Source organism: Phaenicophaeus curvirostris, chromosome 13, assembly GCF_032191515.1.
Source record: "Phaenicophaeus curvirostris isolate KB17595 chromosome 13, BPBGC_Pcur_1.0, whole genome shotgun sequence".
Classification (NCBI taxonomy): domain Eukaryota; kingdom Metazoa; phylum Chordata; class Aves; order Cuculiformes; family Cuculidae; genus Phaenicophaeus; species Phaenicophaeus curvirostris.
Window position 1 is genome coordinate 12,469,091 of NC_091404.1, and position 17,698 is coordinate 12,486,788.

At 45.8% G+C, this 17,698-nt stretch overlaps 1 protein-coding gene across 3 annotated transcripts; it reads right to left on the reverse strand.

The window, feature by feature from the left end:
• Positions 1-4,172: 4,172 nt before the first annotated feature.
• Positions 4,173-17,474, reverse strand: NONO (non-POU domain containing octamer binding). Of its 3 annotated transcripts, none has more exons than XM_069867359.1 (11): positions 17,446-17,474; positions 17,091-17,217; positions 14,551-14,744; positions 13,238-13,539; positions 10,883-10,978; positions 9,657-9,853; positions 9,287-9,371; positions 8,060-8,162; positions 6,670-6,712; positions 5,932-6,041; positions 4,173-5,225 (listed from the first exon to the last, which is right to left on the reverse strand). In XM_069867359.1, the coding sequence occupies exons 2-11, from the start codon at positions 17,203-17,205 to the stop codon at positions 5,085-5,087; spliced, it is 1,386 nt and encodes a 461-aa protein (XP_069723460.1). In that variant the 5' UTR covers positions 17,206-17,217; positions 17,446-17,474; the 3' UTR covers positions 4,173-5,084. The 3 variants fall into 3 exon arrangements, with proteins under 3 accessions (XP_069723460.1, XP_069723458.1, XP_069723459.1); XM_069867357.1 differs by having other exon boundaries at positions 14,551-14,771; XM_069867358.1 differs by lacking the exon at positions 17,446-17,474 and adding an exon at positions 17,397-17,415 and having other exon boundaries at positions 14,551-14,771.
• Between the last annotated feature and the right edge of the window lie 224 nt (positions 17,475-17,698).

The following is a 17,698-nucleotide window of genomic DNA, read 5'->3' on the forward strand; positions in this document are numbered from 1 at the left end:
GTAAAAAAATGCTGCCGGCATCCAGAGCCTCAGCTCAGGTGGAAGGGATCACCTGGGACCCAGGAAGCTGGGCAGAGCCTGGTGATAGGGGAATTTGTAGTCCCGGGCGCTGAGCAGAGCTATAGAATTTCAGATCTCCTTGTCCTTCCCAGGAGCTGTCAGCAAGGCTGCAGCTGTCGCCATCCCTGTGCCAGTGAGAATTTGGAGCTCGGGTTACCTCGCACGCCTTGGAGGAAACACCAAGAGGGTGCTGTGGCTGACCCACACATCGAGGCTCGTCACAGACTGCCCAGAAGGGGGGATGCGGCTGAACAGAGCCCCCTCAACACCTGCTGCTCTTGCTGCTCTGTTACACCCTGCAAAAGTCTGGAAGGAATGAGGTGGCTTAAAACACAGAACCTACTGGGAACATAGCACAGTGACATACAGCAAACCGGGGCTTCTGCAGCTCCCAGCCCACGGAGGACGAGTGGAGGGGTGCAGCCTAGGAGGTGAAACAGAGATGAGCTCCAGCAGAACCACCTGGTCAGTAACGAGCAGACTCAGGGCTCTGAGCTGGTGCTTCAAAAATAGGAAAAAGAGGAGATGAGGTGATGGCAAAAAACATGCTGGACTGCACATCCATCACACAGCATCTAGTTTGAAATTGTGGCTTCTGGCAGCTGCCCCGGGGCAACAGGGCTGTATTGCCAAGCATGATCCTCCTGCGGGGCAGAGCTCCAAGCAAAGCAGAAGTCACTGTGCAAGCCAGCCGAGCAGGGACAGTCATGACCAACATCTCTGAAACAGCTTGCAAGGAATGAGTCAGCTGAGAATTAAAAAAAAAGCCTCTCTGGTTTGTGTACACTTAATTTGATATAGAACAGAACTAAAAGGAGGTGAGAAAGAAGGACCAAATCACCCATCTTAATATGTTTGCCCTTGAACAATTAGGGTCAGTGTAAAACAGCCCCCAGGTTCCCAGGAAGAACATTCTGGATGCCTCCAGGGAGGGAAACTCAGCTCACCCTTGCCTCTTTGGTCCTCGGGGATGCTCTGCGGAGCCCAGGGCAAGGGGAGTGCTTTTCTACAGTATGGAGCAGTTCATCCACGCAAAAGGCTGGTTCGGAGAGGGAAATTCCCTGACATACCTACTACTGCTCTGTATGCTACACAAAGCTTGTAGGCAGGATTCATGTTTTAGTTATTTGGGAAATAAAATCTTCCCCATCAGAATATGTGCTGAGCAATTCTACAGCAGGAGTGCTGCCCAGACGCTCTCCTGCTGACAGTGCTGCTCAGGGGTTATAGGGCTGTTGTCCTGGAGGTCTGTACCGATCACACTCAGCAGCCTAAAGAACAGGTTTGTAAAAGATCAGAGCAGCATCAGAAATGGGGATGTGGGTAATCTTCATCTCTCCATTCAAGAACAGAGCCCTTATGCAACTGGAGTTACTACAGCACTGTTGCTCCAGCACTGGTCTCGCTGAATAATTACACATTCAAACTGGAATTAGCCACCCAGCTGATGGGGATTTTCTCCCTGTAGCTCAGGCAATGTCTTGCTCCTAGAGATAATTTCATCTCTTCAGAGCTGAGCTGCTAAAGGAGCCCATTTACTCTTTAGCTTGCTCTGAAAATACATGCAATATTCCTTATCAAAAAGTGCACTTGGGTCCTCAACAGGATCGAAGCAAAAGAGAAAGGAGTTCAGTCTACTCCTAAGACTCCCTTTTCTGGTCATTAGTTGGCATTCACGATAGAAACCTAGGAGGGAGTGTGTGGGTTTGGAGGGTTTCCTTTGGAGGGTCCTGTTACCTTAAAGCAGGTATCCAAGTTATGACCAGGACAGAGGAGAGAATGATGGCTCCTTTCAGGAAGGCCACAGGAAATTGCATTTCCCTTCTTTCAGCTCCTGCTGGAGAAACAGTTTAGCGTTTCCACCACTTGAATCTTCCTATGATAAATGACAGCTTCCAGTGAGATGCACTGTGCCAAAAAAAAAAAAATAGACATGTTTGTCTTCTGCTTTGATGTGACAAAATTATCCAGGTACCTGCTACTATTTTTTCAGATTTAGCTTTGATCTGTGCAAATGCAGTCACCTTTTCTTAAGGGGAAGCTGCATAAAGCACAAGTTGTAACTTCTGAAGCCCACAAATGACAGCAGCTTAAAGCTAATAACAAAGTGATAAGAATGAGACTGCTCATCAATCCTTGATTGGTTATGAGCTGATTCTGTGTAAGTGCATTTCAAAAAAGCTGATCAGCTACGACAGCAAAGGCAAGGGTCTCTCTTCATGATAGCCAAAATACTTCTTCGGTCTGCAACTACGTAATAGCCAGCAATCTGGAAAGGCAGGCAGAGGAAAGCATTCCCTTCTGCGTGCTGGCCAAGCTCAGCACGCCCCAACAGCATTCGTGCAGAAAGCAGCCTCTGGAGCTGCGCTCACAGCCTTACCCAAGCACTGACAGCAAAACCCAACGTGCTTCAGCAGACTCCAGCATCTGGAAGTGCTCTGAGTGAGGCAGCCTTGCTTGCTCCTGTGCTCAGCCTTAGATGCTTCTGCACCACAAACAGTCCCTGGTGCCATTTCCTCCTGCTGCACGCCACATAAACCAAACCTTTACTAAGGTTTTCAAATTTCCTCACTAGAACCTCAGGCACTGGGTTTGTCTCCTCCTTTAAATCAAATCAGTGGTTACCTCTGGTATTCACACCAGGGCATAGCTTAAGTTTTCTTCCTTTGCTCACTGGACCTTCAATTTTCACCTCATACCAGTCTTATTAGGTGGACTTTGAGGAGTGCTACATCCCTCCTTCCCCATGATTTTACACACCGATACTACATCCCTTTTCTCCCATGGAAAGGCTGTTCTTATCTTACACTTGAATAGATTTGAGCAGCAGCAAAGAACTGCTGAACACTTGAGCTCTGCCTTTCCCTAAGGCAGCAGCTTCTCTTTTGACTGCTCACTAACAGACAAGCCAGCTGAGTAAGGGGCAGGAGAATGAGAGAAAACACAGGCACCTGGGTGCAACTTCACAGTTTCTTCTAGTATTTCACACATTGGAATTAAATGATGTACTTACCAAACCCCCGTGGCATTAGTGAACGCCTGCCAGCCATGTTCCAGACACCAGCCACCAGAACAGATGCATCCTCTCTGCAGGGTGACAGAAAAGCTAATCAGCATTCTTGCCAATTTGAGATCTTGCCACATTTCACTATCCTAGCAACTGTGTCAGGTGAAAAACATCAAACTCTTCATATTGTACCTACAGGTAAATCACAATCTCCCAATAGTCACCAGTAAATACTGTACCAGCTCAGCAAGCCAGCAGCCACTGCTTTCACACATGGAAAACAAAAACAAGCAAAAGAAACAAGAGCACCAGCTGCAGCCTCTCTTCAATGCAGCTTATCAATCATCCCATCCAGGCTAATTATAAGCCATCAAATGACAGGGGGAAACCAATAAAACCGCCAGAGCAATTACTTTTTTCCTACTTACAGAGCACCTACAGGACCAAACACGCATGTTTTAAGGCTATTGCCTTGGTAGCATTAGGTATCTGAAAATGTTTTAGTCCTCCCTGTTATTTCACAGGCTGTGACTCTTTCTCCCTTTCCCACCTGAATTTCCTTCTAAGCTTCCCTCTCCTCTCCCCCCTCCCCAGTCTCAACTCCAGAGCTTCAGCACGAGGACACAGCTCAGAGAAGGTGCCTGTCCCTGTGCCATCACACAGGGCGAAGTGTTACTGGTGCCACTGACAGGTCCCAGCTCTCCCTTTGCCACCCCAGCAGAGTTCAGAGCTCTGCAGGAAGGGCCGCGTCCCCTGCCACAAGCAGCAGCAACAGGGGTCAGCTTAGTACTGTGCAGGTGAGACACAAACTCAACTCCTTGCTCCCAGGGACACACAAGTCTTGTGTCTTGCTTCTCTGCATCCGCGATACAGACATCATCAGTAAATTGGGAGATACCTTCTTGTCTTCTGAAAAGCTGAAGGTGTCACACCAACACAAAAACGACACCCCTCCTGTGACAAGAACTACTGGAAAATTCTCAGGGATCGAACCTCTATAGAGCTGTGCAAGAACAACTTTTGCACCATAATCCGAAGCTTGTTTTACTTCAATCCATACGTACACATCTTTATTCAAAAAAAACAGGAGACAAGACACCAGATAAAAAAGGCTTAAAATCCACTTTAATAATGCATTCCTGTAACATTCCTCAGACAAACTTAAACTTGTTAGTGGGACAATTACAGCTTGTGTTCAAACAGATTACACTAAATGAAAAATCTTGTAGTACTTCTACACAAAAGACAGGCAAATTTAAGGTTATACAAACATTTGTTTCAGTTAAATCTTCAGCGTGAGATACAGTATCTTTGTCCAATAGATTGTACTTTACTACCAGTGAAAATAAACAGTGATACAACACGTTATCAAAAAATCCATCCAAACCAGAGCATCCCAGCCATTCAGGTTGCACATGACAGTCAACTACTTTAAAGAAACAGATGGTCCAGATAAAAAGAATAACTACAAGTTAGGAGGAAAAGAAAAAAAAATAAAAAGGAAAGAAAAGTAATAAATGAACATAAAATCTCCTTCCGTTCACTACATGATGGATCATTTGGAGCTATATAAATTTACAGAATATGGGAGCTGCAAGTACCCAGCTGCTGCCCTAGTTCTCCAGAGACTCCTCTGTGCTCTTAAGCAAGGTACGCTACACTACAAAAATGCCAAGACATACTGCAATTTTACCTAGTTTAGTCTCAGGACTCCGGCTGCAAATAGGAAACCTGGAATGGTCAAGGCATGAGGGTCCTTGCCAGACTTCACCGTTACCAAACATCCACGGCAGCCTCCCAGAATCCATTTTTCATATTGAAATTATAGGAATGCACCACATGAAATTTCCTAAAACCTTTACCAGTCAGACTGCACTCCCCTTGTCCTAGAGTGGCTTTATCAAAACAGGCCCTAATTAACTATTTTTAACACCCACCCCCTCCCCGAGTTGAACCCTGTATGACCTGCCAAGATTCCTTTCATCTTTGGGGTGCATGCAGGGGTAGCTTAACCACGTTAGTATCGGCGACGCTTGTTAGGGCCAAAATCACCCCCTGGATTTCCTCTGTTGAAGGCAGGTGGTGGGTTCCCTCCCATCGCTCCGAGGCCTTCAATCGCACCACCCTGGCCAAAGCGATCCGCAGGCGGTGGTGGAGTCTTGAAACGAGGACGAGTGCAGGAGAGAGAAGGAGACAAACAAGGAATAAAGGGCCGTTAAAAGCCATTTGAGTTGATTCAGATCCTACCAGGATCCCACAATTCCAGATGACTTGCCACAAAGCTTCACCCCACCAAAAGCACGTCCAAAGCCCCAAAACTGGACTGACAGGACCATTGCAAAACTCCCTCCTCATGTAATTCGTAGTCGAGCACACCAGAAACAGCCTGCGCCACCGCCCAGACCAGTGCGCTGGTGCGGTGCACACATGTTAACGCAGTCTGGGAAAGGGAAACGAGGACAAGCATATGGATACTACAGCACTACCACAATCCAGGCGAACACAATACTCCAATTCCAATATACATCTGCAATACTAGTCTTCTGCCCTGATTCTATCCCGTTATTTCCATTCCTTTGGGTATATTTCATTCCCATTCCAGCTTGACAGGGCTATTGTGCAGCCCCCTCTTTCCAGCAGAAAGTGTAATTCAGTTTGGAAGGTTCTCTAGTCTAACATCAGTTTCCTGAAAATTACCAACTAGCATCAAGGCAAGATTAACTTCTAAAGATTTCAGTAGGAGTTAGACAACAGGTCTAGGTAGATAAACAAGCTTCAACTTTAGCAGCATAGTGTTTAAAAATGGAAACAACATAATCTGCATTTAAAAGGTGTACATAAAAAGCAGGTGGGAGATCGATTACCATTCCCATGGCTCCATCGGGTATCATAGCTCCAGGACCAGTCGCAGGAGGCGCAGGAGCTGGGACGTTGGTACCAGCCATAGCTCCTCTATTGTTCATGCCAATGGTACCTGGAAAAGAAAACCAGAGAATAGCCCTGGCAGAGCAGCCACTGCTGCGATACACTTATCGCTCCAGAGCCGCAAAACACCGCGCAAACTCCTCTCAGTGTTATACTTGGGGACAGTCCTATCTGTTAACCAGCTCTGCACTATTAGGGCAAGGCAAACTGATTTTGCACTCCGGTATTATCTGAAACTACAGCAGGATCTAACACTCACCAACTCCATCAACGGCTAAGCCCCCCATTGCCTTTTCACCTGCTCTTGTATGTGTGGTCTGAAACTCTAAATCACGTAGTCACAACATGGAAATACAGGAACCAAGATTATTGCCTGGGCTCAAGGTCTAACACTACAGGCCCACCAGTTTCTCTCTCAGTACAAAGCCCACAATGGGTCTGACAGCAACTTCAACCAAGCATTTTTGCTTACTGAACTGGGTCTTTCAAGAATGTAAAGTACTGCCTCATACTGAAATTTTGTCATGTTTCCCGTCACATAAATGTTCCTGTGACTAAACATTACTATGAGTTTCTAAATAAGAAGCCAATAAAATAAGAAAACTTGAAAACGTACAGGATTTGTAAAGAGGAAAGGAACATGCACAGAAACACAAACGGCCACAGAATACTCTTACCTCCCATACCCATCTGTCCCATTCGCATGTCTGGGGGCTCCCTCTGGAAAAAGAGACAAGCATTTAAAATGATAAAAATTCAGGCTTTTAAAAAAAGTATCTATAAAAGGTTCTATGGTTTTACTACTGAAAACTATGTAGAGAAGTCATTCCCAGAATAAATTTCGAAAGAAGATCTGAGCTACCTTCACATGATTAACCGCCGAACAAACAGCTCTTATTTAAACTATCTCATTCGGAAAGACCGTTTCTCGCAATCACAGTAAAACATCCAGCAGCAAAGCTGCACATGCAGATTTTACCAAACAGCAGCATAAATAAGTATCTGATATCTGTATGGAAAGATTTCCTGAGCAGCAGTAACACATTAGGAAGAATTAGTTTTGCTACTTCCTCAGCACAGCTAAGCAGCTTTTCCTGCAGAAAGGAATGCAAGCTTACATAAAGATGCAGCACTGGGTCATGTACACTAAAATCTCAGTTAGTTCTTGTATTAAGGGGACATGTCACACATCTCCTTCCCTGCAAAGCTAGGAGCACCTCCTCACTTCAGTGACATTGAAGAACAGATTAATTTCATTCGTACTCTCAGTGCCAGTATTTATCATGACGCATTATTATTTAGAGAAATCAGCCATTCTGCTACACAGGCCAACATTCACACATTTAGGTCAGTCACACACTTCTGGCCTTTTGGGTTAACATGTATTTAGCTGTTTTGCTTAGGGGCCCATTTTTTTTTTCTAAGATGCATAAACAGCCTGTTGCATCAATGCCATTACATCCCCTTGAAAGCACTACAGCTGCCTCCACAACAGAAGGTTGCTGGGACTGGAAAATACTTTACAGAAATAGACATACTGCTAGTAAAAGACAAGTCACCAGACATTTTATATTACAAGGAAATACTTGACCAACTGACTTTTAATAACAAGCAGCTGTGCCTCAAGTTGGGATCATTTCATCTAAGCATGATTAAGACAGACTGCAGGATAGAGGTAGAGGCGGTGTAGGACCATAACAGGGTTCTGCAGCAGTACTTTGGGGCAGTGCATCTTTGTTACTGTTAGAATAACACTAGTTAGCATATATTCTTCTGGACAGCAAGACAGCTAGCGAGGGTCCCACATGAATGGGTCTCTTCCAACCTAGTTATTCTATGATTCTATGAACAGCAGTGGGACAGTAACAGTATTTGTATTTTCCAGACAGTATTTGTATTTTCCAGACTAAAGTGTATTAAGATCGCAAGGAATCAATAATTTAGGGCAGAATGCACTACAGATGTAAACTCCCTCAACCAACAAGTTAAGCATTCACAGAAAACTATGAAAGGTCAAAAATATAACGTCAGCACCTAGATGCAATGGGAAGGTAGAAGCATTCATACCGCATCAGCAAAATTCCCTTTAAAGCCTTCCTGCTGGCGTCTCATCATCTCTTCTTGCTGCCTCCTCATTTCCTCCTCACGGCGCCTGCGTTCTTCCTCTTGCCTGCAAAAAAGATCCAGGGAATGCTCAGTTCAACATACACTAACCACGTGCAGGGTGCTGCACTGCTGCCTAATGGGTCTGGTTTGGAAACCTACAACTATAAGAACATGGTTTTACTAAGGCTGAAAATATTAGGTACCGCATGACAAAACCAAATATATATGCACACCAAGGCACTTCCAAGTTTAAGGAGTTCATCATAAAACCCAACATGAGCCCATTCACGTGTGTATCTGATGAGGAGTGGCTGAGGGAATTGGGGCTATTTAGTCTGAGGAAAAGGAGGCTGAGGAGACCTCACTGCTCTCTGCAGCTACCTGAAAGGAGGCTGTAGCAAGGTGGATATTGGTCTCTTCTCCCAAGTAAGAAGTTATAGGACAAGAAGAAATGGCCTCAAGTTGCACTAGAGAAGTTTTGATTGAATATTAGAAAGAATTTCTTCACCAAAAGGGTTGTCAAGCACTGGCAGAGGCTACTCAGGGAAGCAGTTGAGTCACTATCCCTGGAGGTGTTTAAAAGATGGGTAGATGTGGTGCTTTAGGAGTTTAGTGGTGGACCTGGCAGCGTTTGGGTTTACAGTCGGACTTGAACTTAAAGGTCTTTTCCAACACAAATGATTCTATGATTGTACCTACACAGCAGCTCCCAAATACACGCTGACTACATGCAGTATAATGAATATAAGCCAGGCAGTCCTTTAAAAACCTTCTATTAGAGAAGTACTATGGAGACCATCTTGGGGCTTCTCAAAATGACCGTGAGACAGAAAGAGTTGGAACGGAGAGAGAAATCTCTGAGACCAAGTTACCCCTCAAACAAAAAGATAGATGCTAGAATGAGATTTCCTACTCTGCAGCCACCATTTAAGCCACCAAATCACTGCACATATTCCAATTTTTCTGTCTGCCTCAGGCAAGGAGCTGTAAAACACCAGATAATCAGTGGATGAAGCCCCTAACTCTCCTATCTTGCACTAACTGTATACAGTCCCTGTGAACAAAAGGGCCCAAAATACCAGCCACACTTCAGGCAGTAATTAAACTGTCAAACTGAACAATTAGGTGCAGTGAAGAAGAGTTCCATAACATTATGGATTCAAAGCATTTCATAATCAGCCCCTTTACCTGAGTTCCAACTGTTTACGTTTTTGTACTTCTTGATTATGCAGTTCCTCCATTCTCCTGAGTTCTTCTTGGCGTCTCATTAAATCTGTAAAAGACAGTAAAAAAAAAAAATATTACCTAACTCTCCTCCCATACCACCTATCAATCCCTGAACTAGAACTGTAACACACAAGAGAACAAGGCAACAGAGCTTCCAGCAATACAGTAATGACCCTCTGTTCATTCATGCTACTGCATTTAGTACAAGTTGAGCAGCCACACGACAGCTCACCACCTCACTTTCAGTGGGCTCTAGTGGGTCTACCAAGTTACCCACCCCTGGATGCTGCAGGGCCACATTCCAACACCGCCTTTTATCTTTGACTGGTACCTTGCCGCATGAGCATAACTTGGTGCTCATGGCGAGCTGCCTCCATTTCCATTTCCAGTTTCTCTCGAGCTTCCTTGATGTTACGGTCTACTTGTTCTTGCTGTTGCTTCTCCATTTCTATTAGAGCCTTCCAACGCATGGCATATTCGTACTCAAAGCTGCCAGGCTGTGCAAATCGAGGAGGCTGCTCACGCTCCCTGCCAAACACAGAAGAGCTAGTGAGTGCTTCAACAGAGCGAGGAGGAGTCAAGACAAATACATTTGTGTATGTTAAAGCAATTGCAGATGTCTTTTTTAACAGTTAGAAATGCATTTCTTAGAGCAACAAACATGGAATCACTTTGTATTCTACTTTCTCACAAATAGCTATGCCTGAGATACCGGTTTGTCTGTTCAGGAATCATCTTATTGAAAGAAGAAACTTAAGCAGAATCCTCCTGCAGGATTAATTTTACATGGAAACTGTGTCCCGTTTTCCTCCATAAAAAGCTGCTTTCATAAGACACCAAAAGATTCTGTGTAAAGACATTTAGGAATACTCTTGAAAGAAAGAGCCTTTGCTCCTGGTGCGCATCTTATGGACAGATCCACTCCAGAAACAAACACTGCCCAAAGGTGTGTGTTTATTTCACCCATCCCCGCAGCCCACGACTATCACTAATGCAGCCCCCCAGCTCCTGAAGCTCTCCTCTTCCTTACTACAAAAATGAATGAGCTCATATTGTTTACTAATTCCCCCTGCTTTGATCACAACACTGACTTACAAGGAGAAGCCTTCAAAAACCACGGATGGCTTTATACCTGGAGAGCTCTGCAATCTACTGATGGTATTCACATTGTTCCTTACATTTTCACTATGGGTTCAAACCTGTTTCCTCTATAGAATTTCCGTAATACTTGGAGCAAATAAATTAAAACTTTGCTTCAGCTTCACATCTCAGTAAGGGGATCTCATGCCAGCTCAAAATGATGCAATTTTATTACAACTGAACTGGATTTATGAAAAATACGTGGAGGCTGCCAGTCTTATCCAGCAGCATGGATCCAAACCCACTGCTTGCTTTCAGCTAACCATGGCAAGAGAACAGCGTGCAATTCTCTTTCCAGAGTCAGGCCACATTTACAGAAAAGAGGAGGACTGATGAGCCACCCTCCTAAATCTGAGGTGCTGGTCTACATCCTAGTCCACGGGTGGTTTTATCTCCTGTTGCACCACAGGCACATACTTGTGGTATTGCTGGTTTTTGATGACTAGTTTCTCTGGTAGTCCCTCTTCATCATCATATTGATCCATGGGCTCCACAGTAACAGGCCGAGGGAATCTGTAAAGAAAGGATAAGGTGCTTTCAAAAAAATTCAGGAATGAGCTTGCAGTGTAGGAAAGCATGTGTACTGTGTCTGAACTTATAGACTACTGCTTTTAGCATTGCTCAAAGAAATTCAGAGCAGTTGGGGATCTCAACCGAAGTGAAATCAGAAATCATTTTCAGCAATTTTTATTTCTAGAATAGGAGCTGAACTGTTAAATAAAATCCTGGTGGAATCCAAACCAAATTTGTACTGAAAGAAGAACATTTGCTGGTTCTGGTTACTGGTTCAACTTAACAGCTTAACTGGAACCTGCCATCCTCCAGTACAATCTAAGTAGCCTGAAGTCTTATAGTCCCTACAGTGTGGGTCTCTGCCCTTTCCTCCTTTGCTACATGGCCAACAGGGGCTGTGCAAGTCCTTGTGTGCCTTTTTATAGCTGCTTAAAGAGAAGAGTAACTACACTGTTGCTCACTGGAGGCTGCTGGCTGTACCATTCAGCCACACTCTCCTGGTGAGACCACCATGTGCCATTACTGACAAGCAGCACAGCTGCCCCGCAGGAAATCCACTGGTGCTCTCCACAACATAGACACAGCACACGTGCTTCTGTCCTCCTGGTTTCTTTGTGCAGAAAAAAAAGTATTTAACAGAAGTGTTTCCAACCTCTGCATTTGATCCCCACCACAGCACCAACACAGCTCACCCTCAGCAACAAGCAGCACCACAGCTTCTTGGAACACGCTGCCCAGGGAAGTGGTGGAGTCACCATCCCTGGAGGTGTTCAAAAAGCATGTAGAAGTGACGCTTCGGGACATGGTCTACTAGGCACAGTGGTATTGTGTTGATGGTTGGACTTGATCATCTTAGATGTTTTTTCCAACCTTAATGATTCTGTGATTCTCATTACTTCCTCAATGGCTTTTGCCAGAGCTGAGGAAATGGAAGAGAAACGATCACGCTATGCCAAGTGGCAAGCGATGCCCAGGCTCCAGCAGTAGGGCAGGATACCAGGATTAAAATCTCTCCTCAACTGAAGATCTACAAAGTAGCTTTTCACTTGGATGTGACATATTCCATTATTAAGTTTTATTTTCCAACGTGAACCAATTCTGACCAGCTGTTACTGTCATAAACAAAGGCAAACCAGAACAAATTTAATCAAAATCAAACCATAACTAGAAATAAGCAACATACTGGTTTGCTGCCCCAGGTTTCAAAACATCATTGATAGCTACAAAAAGATTCCATGTTACCCTCAGGTGCTTTCAGCTCTGCACTGGCAGTGATTAGTTTTGCATGATCACTTTCAAAAATGTGTTTCCACGGTTCTGTCAGGGCACAGATTTGTGAATCAGCAAAAGCTCCCTAACAGCGATCCTCCTGCAGAGCATGACACACTAGGCTGGTTAGCCCCAAAGAGTCTCAGATATTAAAAAAACAAACCCCAAAACATCTGCTTTTTGAAACTGAATGTGCTCATGTGTGGCTGTGCCACATGTAGGCCGCCAAGAAAGAGGAGAGAAGCGAGAAGCACAAAGCTTATAAAATTACTTCAGAAATTAGCAATATAGCTCCAATTTCAGGAAGTATTCTATTCACAAATGCTAGGTGCATACATACAAAATATACAATAATTTTTATTTCCAAGAGATCAAACCCGGTTCCCTCTTAATAGTTAGAGCAACAAGCCGTGCTCTGTGGAACGAATCTCCAATTAATCATCTGCTTGAGCAAGTTCACATAATTATGCAAGAACATTCTTTGTTGCCTTATGATATTCAAGCACAAGGAAAAGTTTATTACACGAAAAGCTCCAAACAATCCAATCTATCTGACCAGCTTCTCCGACAGACCCCATGCCCAGTGGCAGATCAGCATCCTACCTGGTCCCGTCTTGGCTTGCCTCTGAAGCGACTCAGAGTGCACAATTAATACACTTGAGCTTCATTTCCAAGAAATTATATCGATGGTCTTTGAAATAGCTCCTGCTTCTTAAAGGCTGCTTTAATTGCCCTAAGAAGGCTTTATCGATGAAGCTCTTCTTGGGAAGTCTGATGCACTTACCCCACTAGCAGCTTCCCCAGAAGGAAGTTTTCAGACTCACTCTTGCTGGAACACAGCTAAGAAAAGTTCTCCCCAGGCAAATCACCTACCACCTCTGGCCCCATCTCTCATCTGTCCCACTCTGGCCTTAAACATTGCTCACAAGCCAACGCCACCCACCAACCCGCACGCGTGCCAGTATAGCACTTCTCACCCTCCACACTTACGTAGTCAGCAAGAAAGACCCATCACTACATCTATCCAGGGCTTTCCTAGCGGCAGGCTTCCCTGAGAATTCCACAATGCCTTTCCCAGAGGATCGTCCTCTGTCATCCACAATAACCACAGCCCTTTCCACCTGGCCAAACACTGAGAAGGCTTCCTCCAGGAGCTCATTGGACACAAACTGAGGCAGGTTCCTGACTGTCAGCGATGCACTGTGGCACGCAAAACGCACTCTTAGCTGCTTCCCACGTAGAGGCATGTTGTCTAGTTCCACTTTTGCAATCTCTGCCAGAGTGCGAGTTTCCTGAAGACAGAAAAAGTTATCATTAAAATTCTCAACACAGTACAGAATCAGCCCATCACAGTCACTGGGTGACAAGTCTATTTCCCCTGAAAAATTTTTCACTTCATAGAGAGGAACAAATAATCCTCCCATAGCAGCATGGTAAAGAGCATCCTAACAAACCACAGCTATTCTGTGGCTCTTGCTGAATAGGCATGGACAAAGTTTGGGGAGAAAAAACATATCAGACAAGTTTCATCCAACAGCCACTGTGATCTAAGCAAACAATTAAACAATCATTATTTATAAGACAATAATATTAAGGCTACAAAGTATGGGGTTTTTTAAAATACATTAAAAATACCGAGATTCAACTATCAGCTAAGTCTGGTAACTGTAAGAGGAAATGCTGATTGTATGACAATCCATAAAAAACATCCTATGCCAGTTTCACACTTGTCCACTCATTTAAGCCACCTCTAAGTAGCCACGCTACAGCAAAGCAGACTTTGGTATGGGAACCTCATTATCCAACCACACACCTCAGGGCTTTCAGAAAGGCAGTACGTGAGTCTAGGAACTATTACTCTGTGTTGGTGGCTACCTCCCTCCTACCCACACTTCAACGCAATCATCCAGAGATCCCCTACCTCAAAGACATCCACCACTCCAGTAAGACCAAGACAGCCTATGTTCATAGATATTCCATGTTCACACACTTCCAGAAAATGGAAGCCCACCGTGTCTATAGAGCATCATGTTCATGTTTTCTCTGTTTCCTACCAGCTGACTTCAGAAGAACTTTATCAGATATCTGATAAATCCTGCCACAAGCTGCCTGAATCCACGTTCCTCCCCGTAACAAGCTCTAGACAAACCACTTGTAGAAGCTGATCCCATAACTCCAGGTTACTAAAGTCATCAGTGGACTTAATTAACAAGATACCTGAGCATCCACTACTTCCAATTAGCAATACTCCTCTAGCACGAGCCATTGCCACAAAAACACCCTAAAGGTAGCAGGTCACTCACCAGCCTGATAAAGCCAAAGCCTTTGTCCTTGTGTATGAAGACTTCACCCGCCTTGCCATACTTCTCAAACAGTTTTCTCATCTCTTCCTCTGTAATATCTGGGGGTAGATTCCCCACAAACAGGCGGCTCCTTTGGGTGAAGGTCTTTTCACCAGGTTTCCGGAAATTCTTCAGGTCAATAGTCAGGCCTTCATCTGAGGGGAATAAGGTACACAGCTGCTCTACAGTTGGGGGGATAAATTCTATTAGGTTTCATCACAGTGGACACAGACAGAGGACAATACAGGTAACATCACCCACTCGTTTCTGTCTCAAACCTCTCCAGCCTTCTCTACACCGATAAGAGGGTGTTGTTTCAGAATGGGCCAATTTTCTTTTCAAACAAAACATGTGTTTGGACCTCAGTGCTCATTAACGCCAGTGAAACATAGCCTAGAATTGGAGAAAAGAACACTGCAGCTTGAACTAACGTGAGAGATTTCACTCAACTTTGGAGAACTGGTTAAGACGACTGGCCCGCAACAAAACCAGTTTTACTCACCACACAGGATTTTGCATTATGACCTGAATAATTATGGAAAACCCAAATTTTGGCCAGCAATCAGATTTTTACTCAACAACCAACCCCAAATGTTTACAAAACCAAGCAAACGAGAGCAAATTTTGCCCAGACAGGTAAGATTTGAGATAGCTGTCATTCTGTGAGATGGGATCTGGGTTCCAAGCTGAAGAGAAGGCTGGAATGGTCACAACAGTGAAAAAAACCACCCCTAAACCCAGCCAAATACACGAAACTTCAGAAAAACTACAAAGTTCATTACAAAGTATCTATATTCATTAAGCAATGCTATGTATAACTGTAATATGTAGGAACATTCTCCAGTCCCCACATGCACATACACAGTCTCTAACCCTGAATTCGGCAAGAGCCCACCGTGGTCCTGGAAGTTCTGCTATTGGCCAGACACAAGAGTGGCTTTAGCGTCACTTGACGTTCCTGCTTCCAATTTTCTTAAATGTATATGGAACTTCCTGACGCAGGGCAGCAAGCCACGGAAAGCAGTTCCTTTGCTTTGCAGAGGACACAGCTCACAGACACATTTATGAACTAAACTATGAATGTGAGCAGCTTGATTCAGTCTACAAAGCATGGCACTAAGCAGGAAAAGCTGATCATGCAAAGACAACGCATGCAAGACATGCAAGGACAACTCCTGTTTATAAGACAAAGCACGCTTTTACAGCTTGTACTAACAAAAAAATAAGGCTGATGGCGTAGCTACTGAAGAGTAGCGAGAGCAAGCCATCTACTTCACACAGCAAAAGTAAGTGTTTTGTCTTGTGAACATATTCACACCCTTATAAGAAGTATATGGGGATCAATTACGAGGCCCATGGATACACTAGGAGGGACCTAGGACAGAGTTATACCACTGCTGCTGTTCTGCCTTAAGTGAACCCACTTAATCTGAGACACAGCCACTCACTACAAGCTGATCCCTGTGAGAAAACTACTACATGGTTGCGTTGTTTTCAGCCTGACTAGAAGCAGACTGGTCTGTCACTCTTGTCTGTTTACAAACCAACAAAGATTCTGTCTCACAGGGCTACCTCATAACAATACACAGGCCAATTTTTACTAGCCCAGTACCTCTACAGGTGTGTGTACAGTTGAAACTGAAACTCTGACAGATAACACACATGGAGGACTCATGCAAAGTGCACGTGACTTCTGTAAGCTTTTGAATGGCCAAAGCGTCCAAACTGAAAAAAAAGCCCAAACCCATTAATATAACTAAAACACTTCCTCACCTGAAAATGCTCACAGCAATGCCTCGCTACTATACTTCTAAATAATCAAGTTAGATCAGTGAAGGCCCCAGAAGCCATTAGTGCGCAGCCTCAGCTCACAAGCATCCCCTGTGTATTGGGACAGAGCGGCAGTCCACACTGTCTAAGAAAGAACCTGGTTACACACTAGATATCAGCAATGTCAACTAGTACCTGAAAACTAACTGTTATTAAGTAAAGCTAGGTATCTCCTGGGGTCTCCCATGTAAAAAATTAGTCTGAATAAGTGACTACAGACTGCTCTAACAGTGTTCTTACTACAGCTGTATCTTTACAGATAGCAAATCTAATTTGCTGGTACTTAATGAAGCCTCTGTTGAGAGGCCATCTGTTACAGTTAAGAAAAAAAAGGAAACGGAGCCAACGGAAAACAGGCTGCCCTGCATTTGCCAGGATTACAGGAATCCTGCTATACTTTCATAGATTTCCAAACTCCTTAAGTAAGCTTTTCTTCAGTATTTGAGCCAAAAAGTAACCTCTACACCCCTGCCGAGCTGCGGGAACACAAGAAACTCAGAAACAACTCCCAGCCAAACCTCCGGGAGCCGCATGCACTTCTGAGGAGACTGAGGGAAAGCGAAGCCCCAGATCAGCCCGGCTGCCATTCAAACCGGCGGCTCCCACGACAGCCAAGCGGAGCGGCGGCGGGTCCCTCGCCCCGGGCGGGCGGCGGCGGCCCCGGGACTCACTCTGGCTGTTGGCCTGCTGCCCGTTGGCGGGCACGGCGGGCGGCGGGTGCTGCTGGTGCTGCTTGCGCGGAGCGTGGTTCTGCTTCTCCATGCCGAAGCCCTTGTTGCCCTGCATCTTCCCTCACACCTAGAGGCAAAACACCACCGGTCAGACCCGGCCCTCGGGCCCGGCTACCCGCCCGCCGCCCGGCCCCGCCTCACCGGGCCCGCCCCGCGGGCCGCACGCGGTGCCGGCAGCCGCGGCGGAGCCCGCTCGGCGGCGGAGCGGAGCCGAGACGCGGTCTGGGGCGCCGCCGCGGTCCCGACCTGGCACCGGGCACGGGCACCGAGGCGATCGCGGCCTCCTCACCCGGACGGGAGCGAGTGAGCGCGCGGCCGGAAGTCTCTCCCGCCCCCCCCCCCGCGGCGCCCGCCGCGCGCGTCCCCATTGGCCGGCGGGCCCGCGTTGCCGCGCTCCCATTGGCCGCGCGCGCCGCCCGTCGCGTAGCCCCGCCCCCGGCGCCCCCGCGCGCGGCGCCCATTGGCCGCGCGGCTGCCAATCAAAGGCGGCCGCTCCGGGGAGCGCCGAGCGAGGGACAAAGGGAGCCCCGCGCGAAGGGGCCCGGCGG

Excerpts from the sequence above, each read along its gene's own strand:
- NONO (XM_069867357.1), bottom strand. The coding sequence starts at position 17,205 with ATGCAGGGCAACAAGGGCTTCGGCATGGAGAAGCAGAACCACGCTCCG. Across the intron at positions 14,772-17,090 it reads GCAGCAGGCCAACAGCCAGA|AGCAGCTGTGTACCTTATTC; the intron begins GTGAGTCCCGGG and ends CCCCAACTGTAG. Across the intron at positions 10,979-13,237 it reads GGGTCTTTCTTGCTGACTAC|ATTCCCTCGGCCTGTTACTG; the intron begins GTAAGTGTGGAG and ends CTTTCTTTACAG.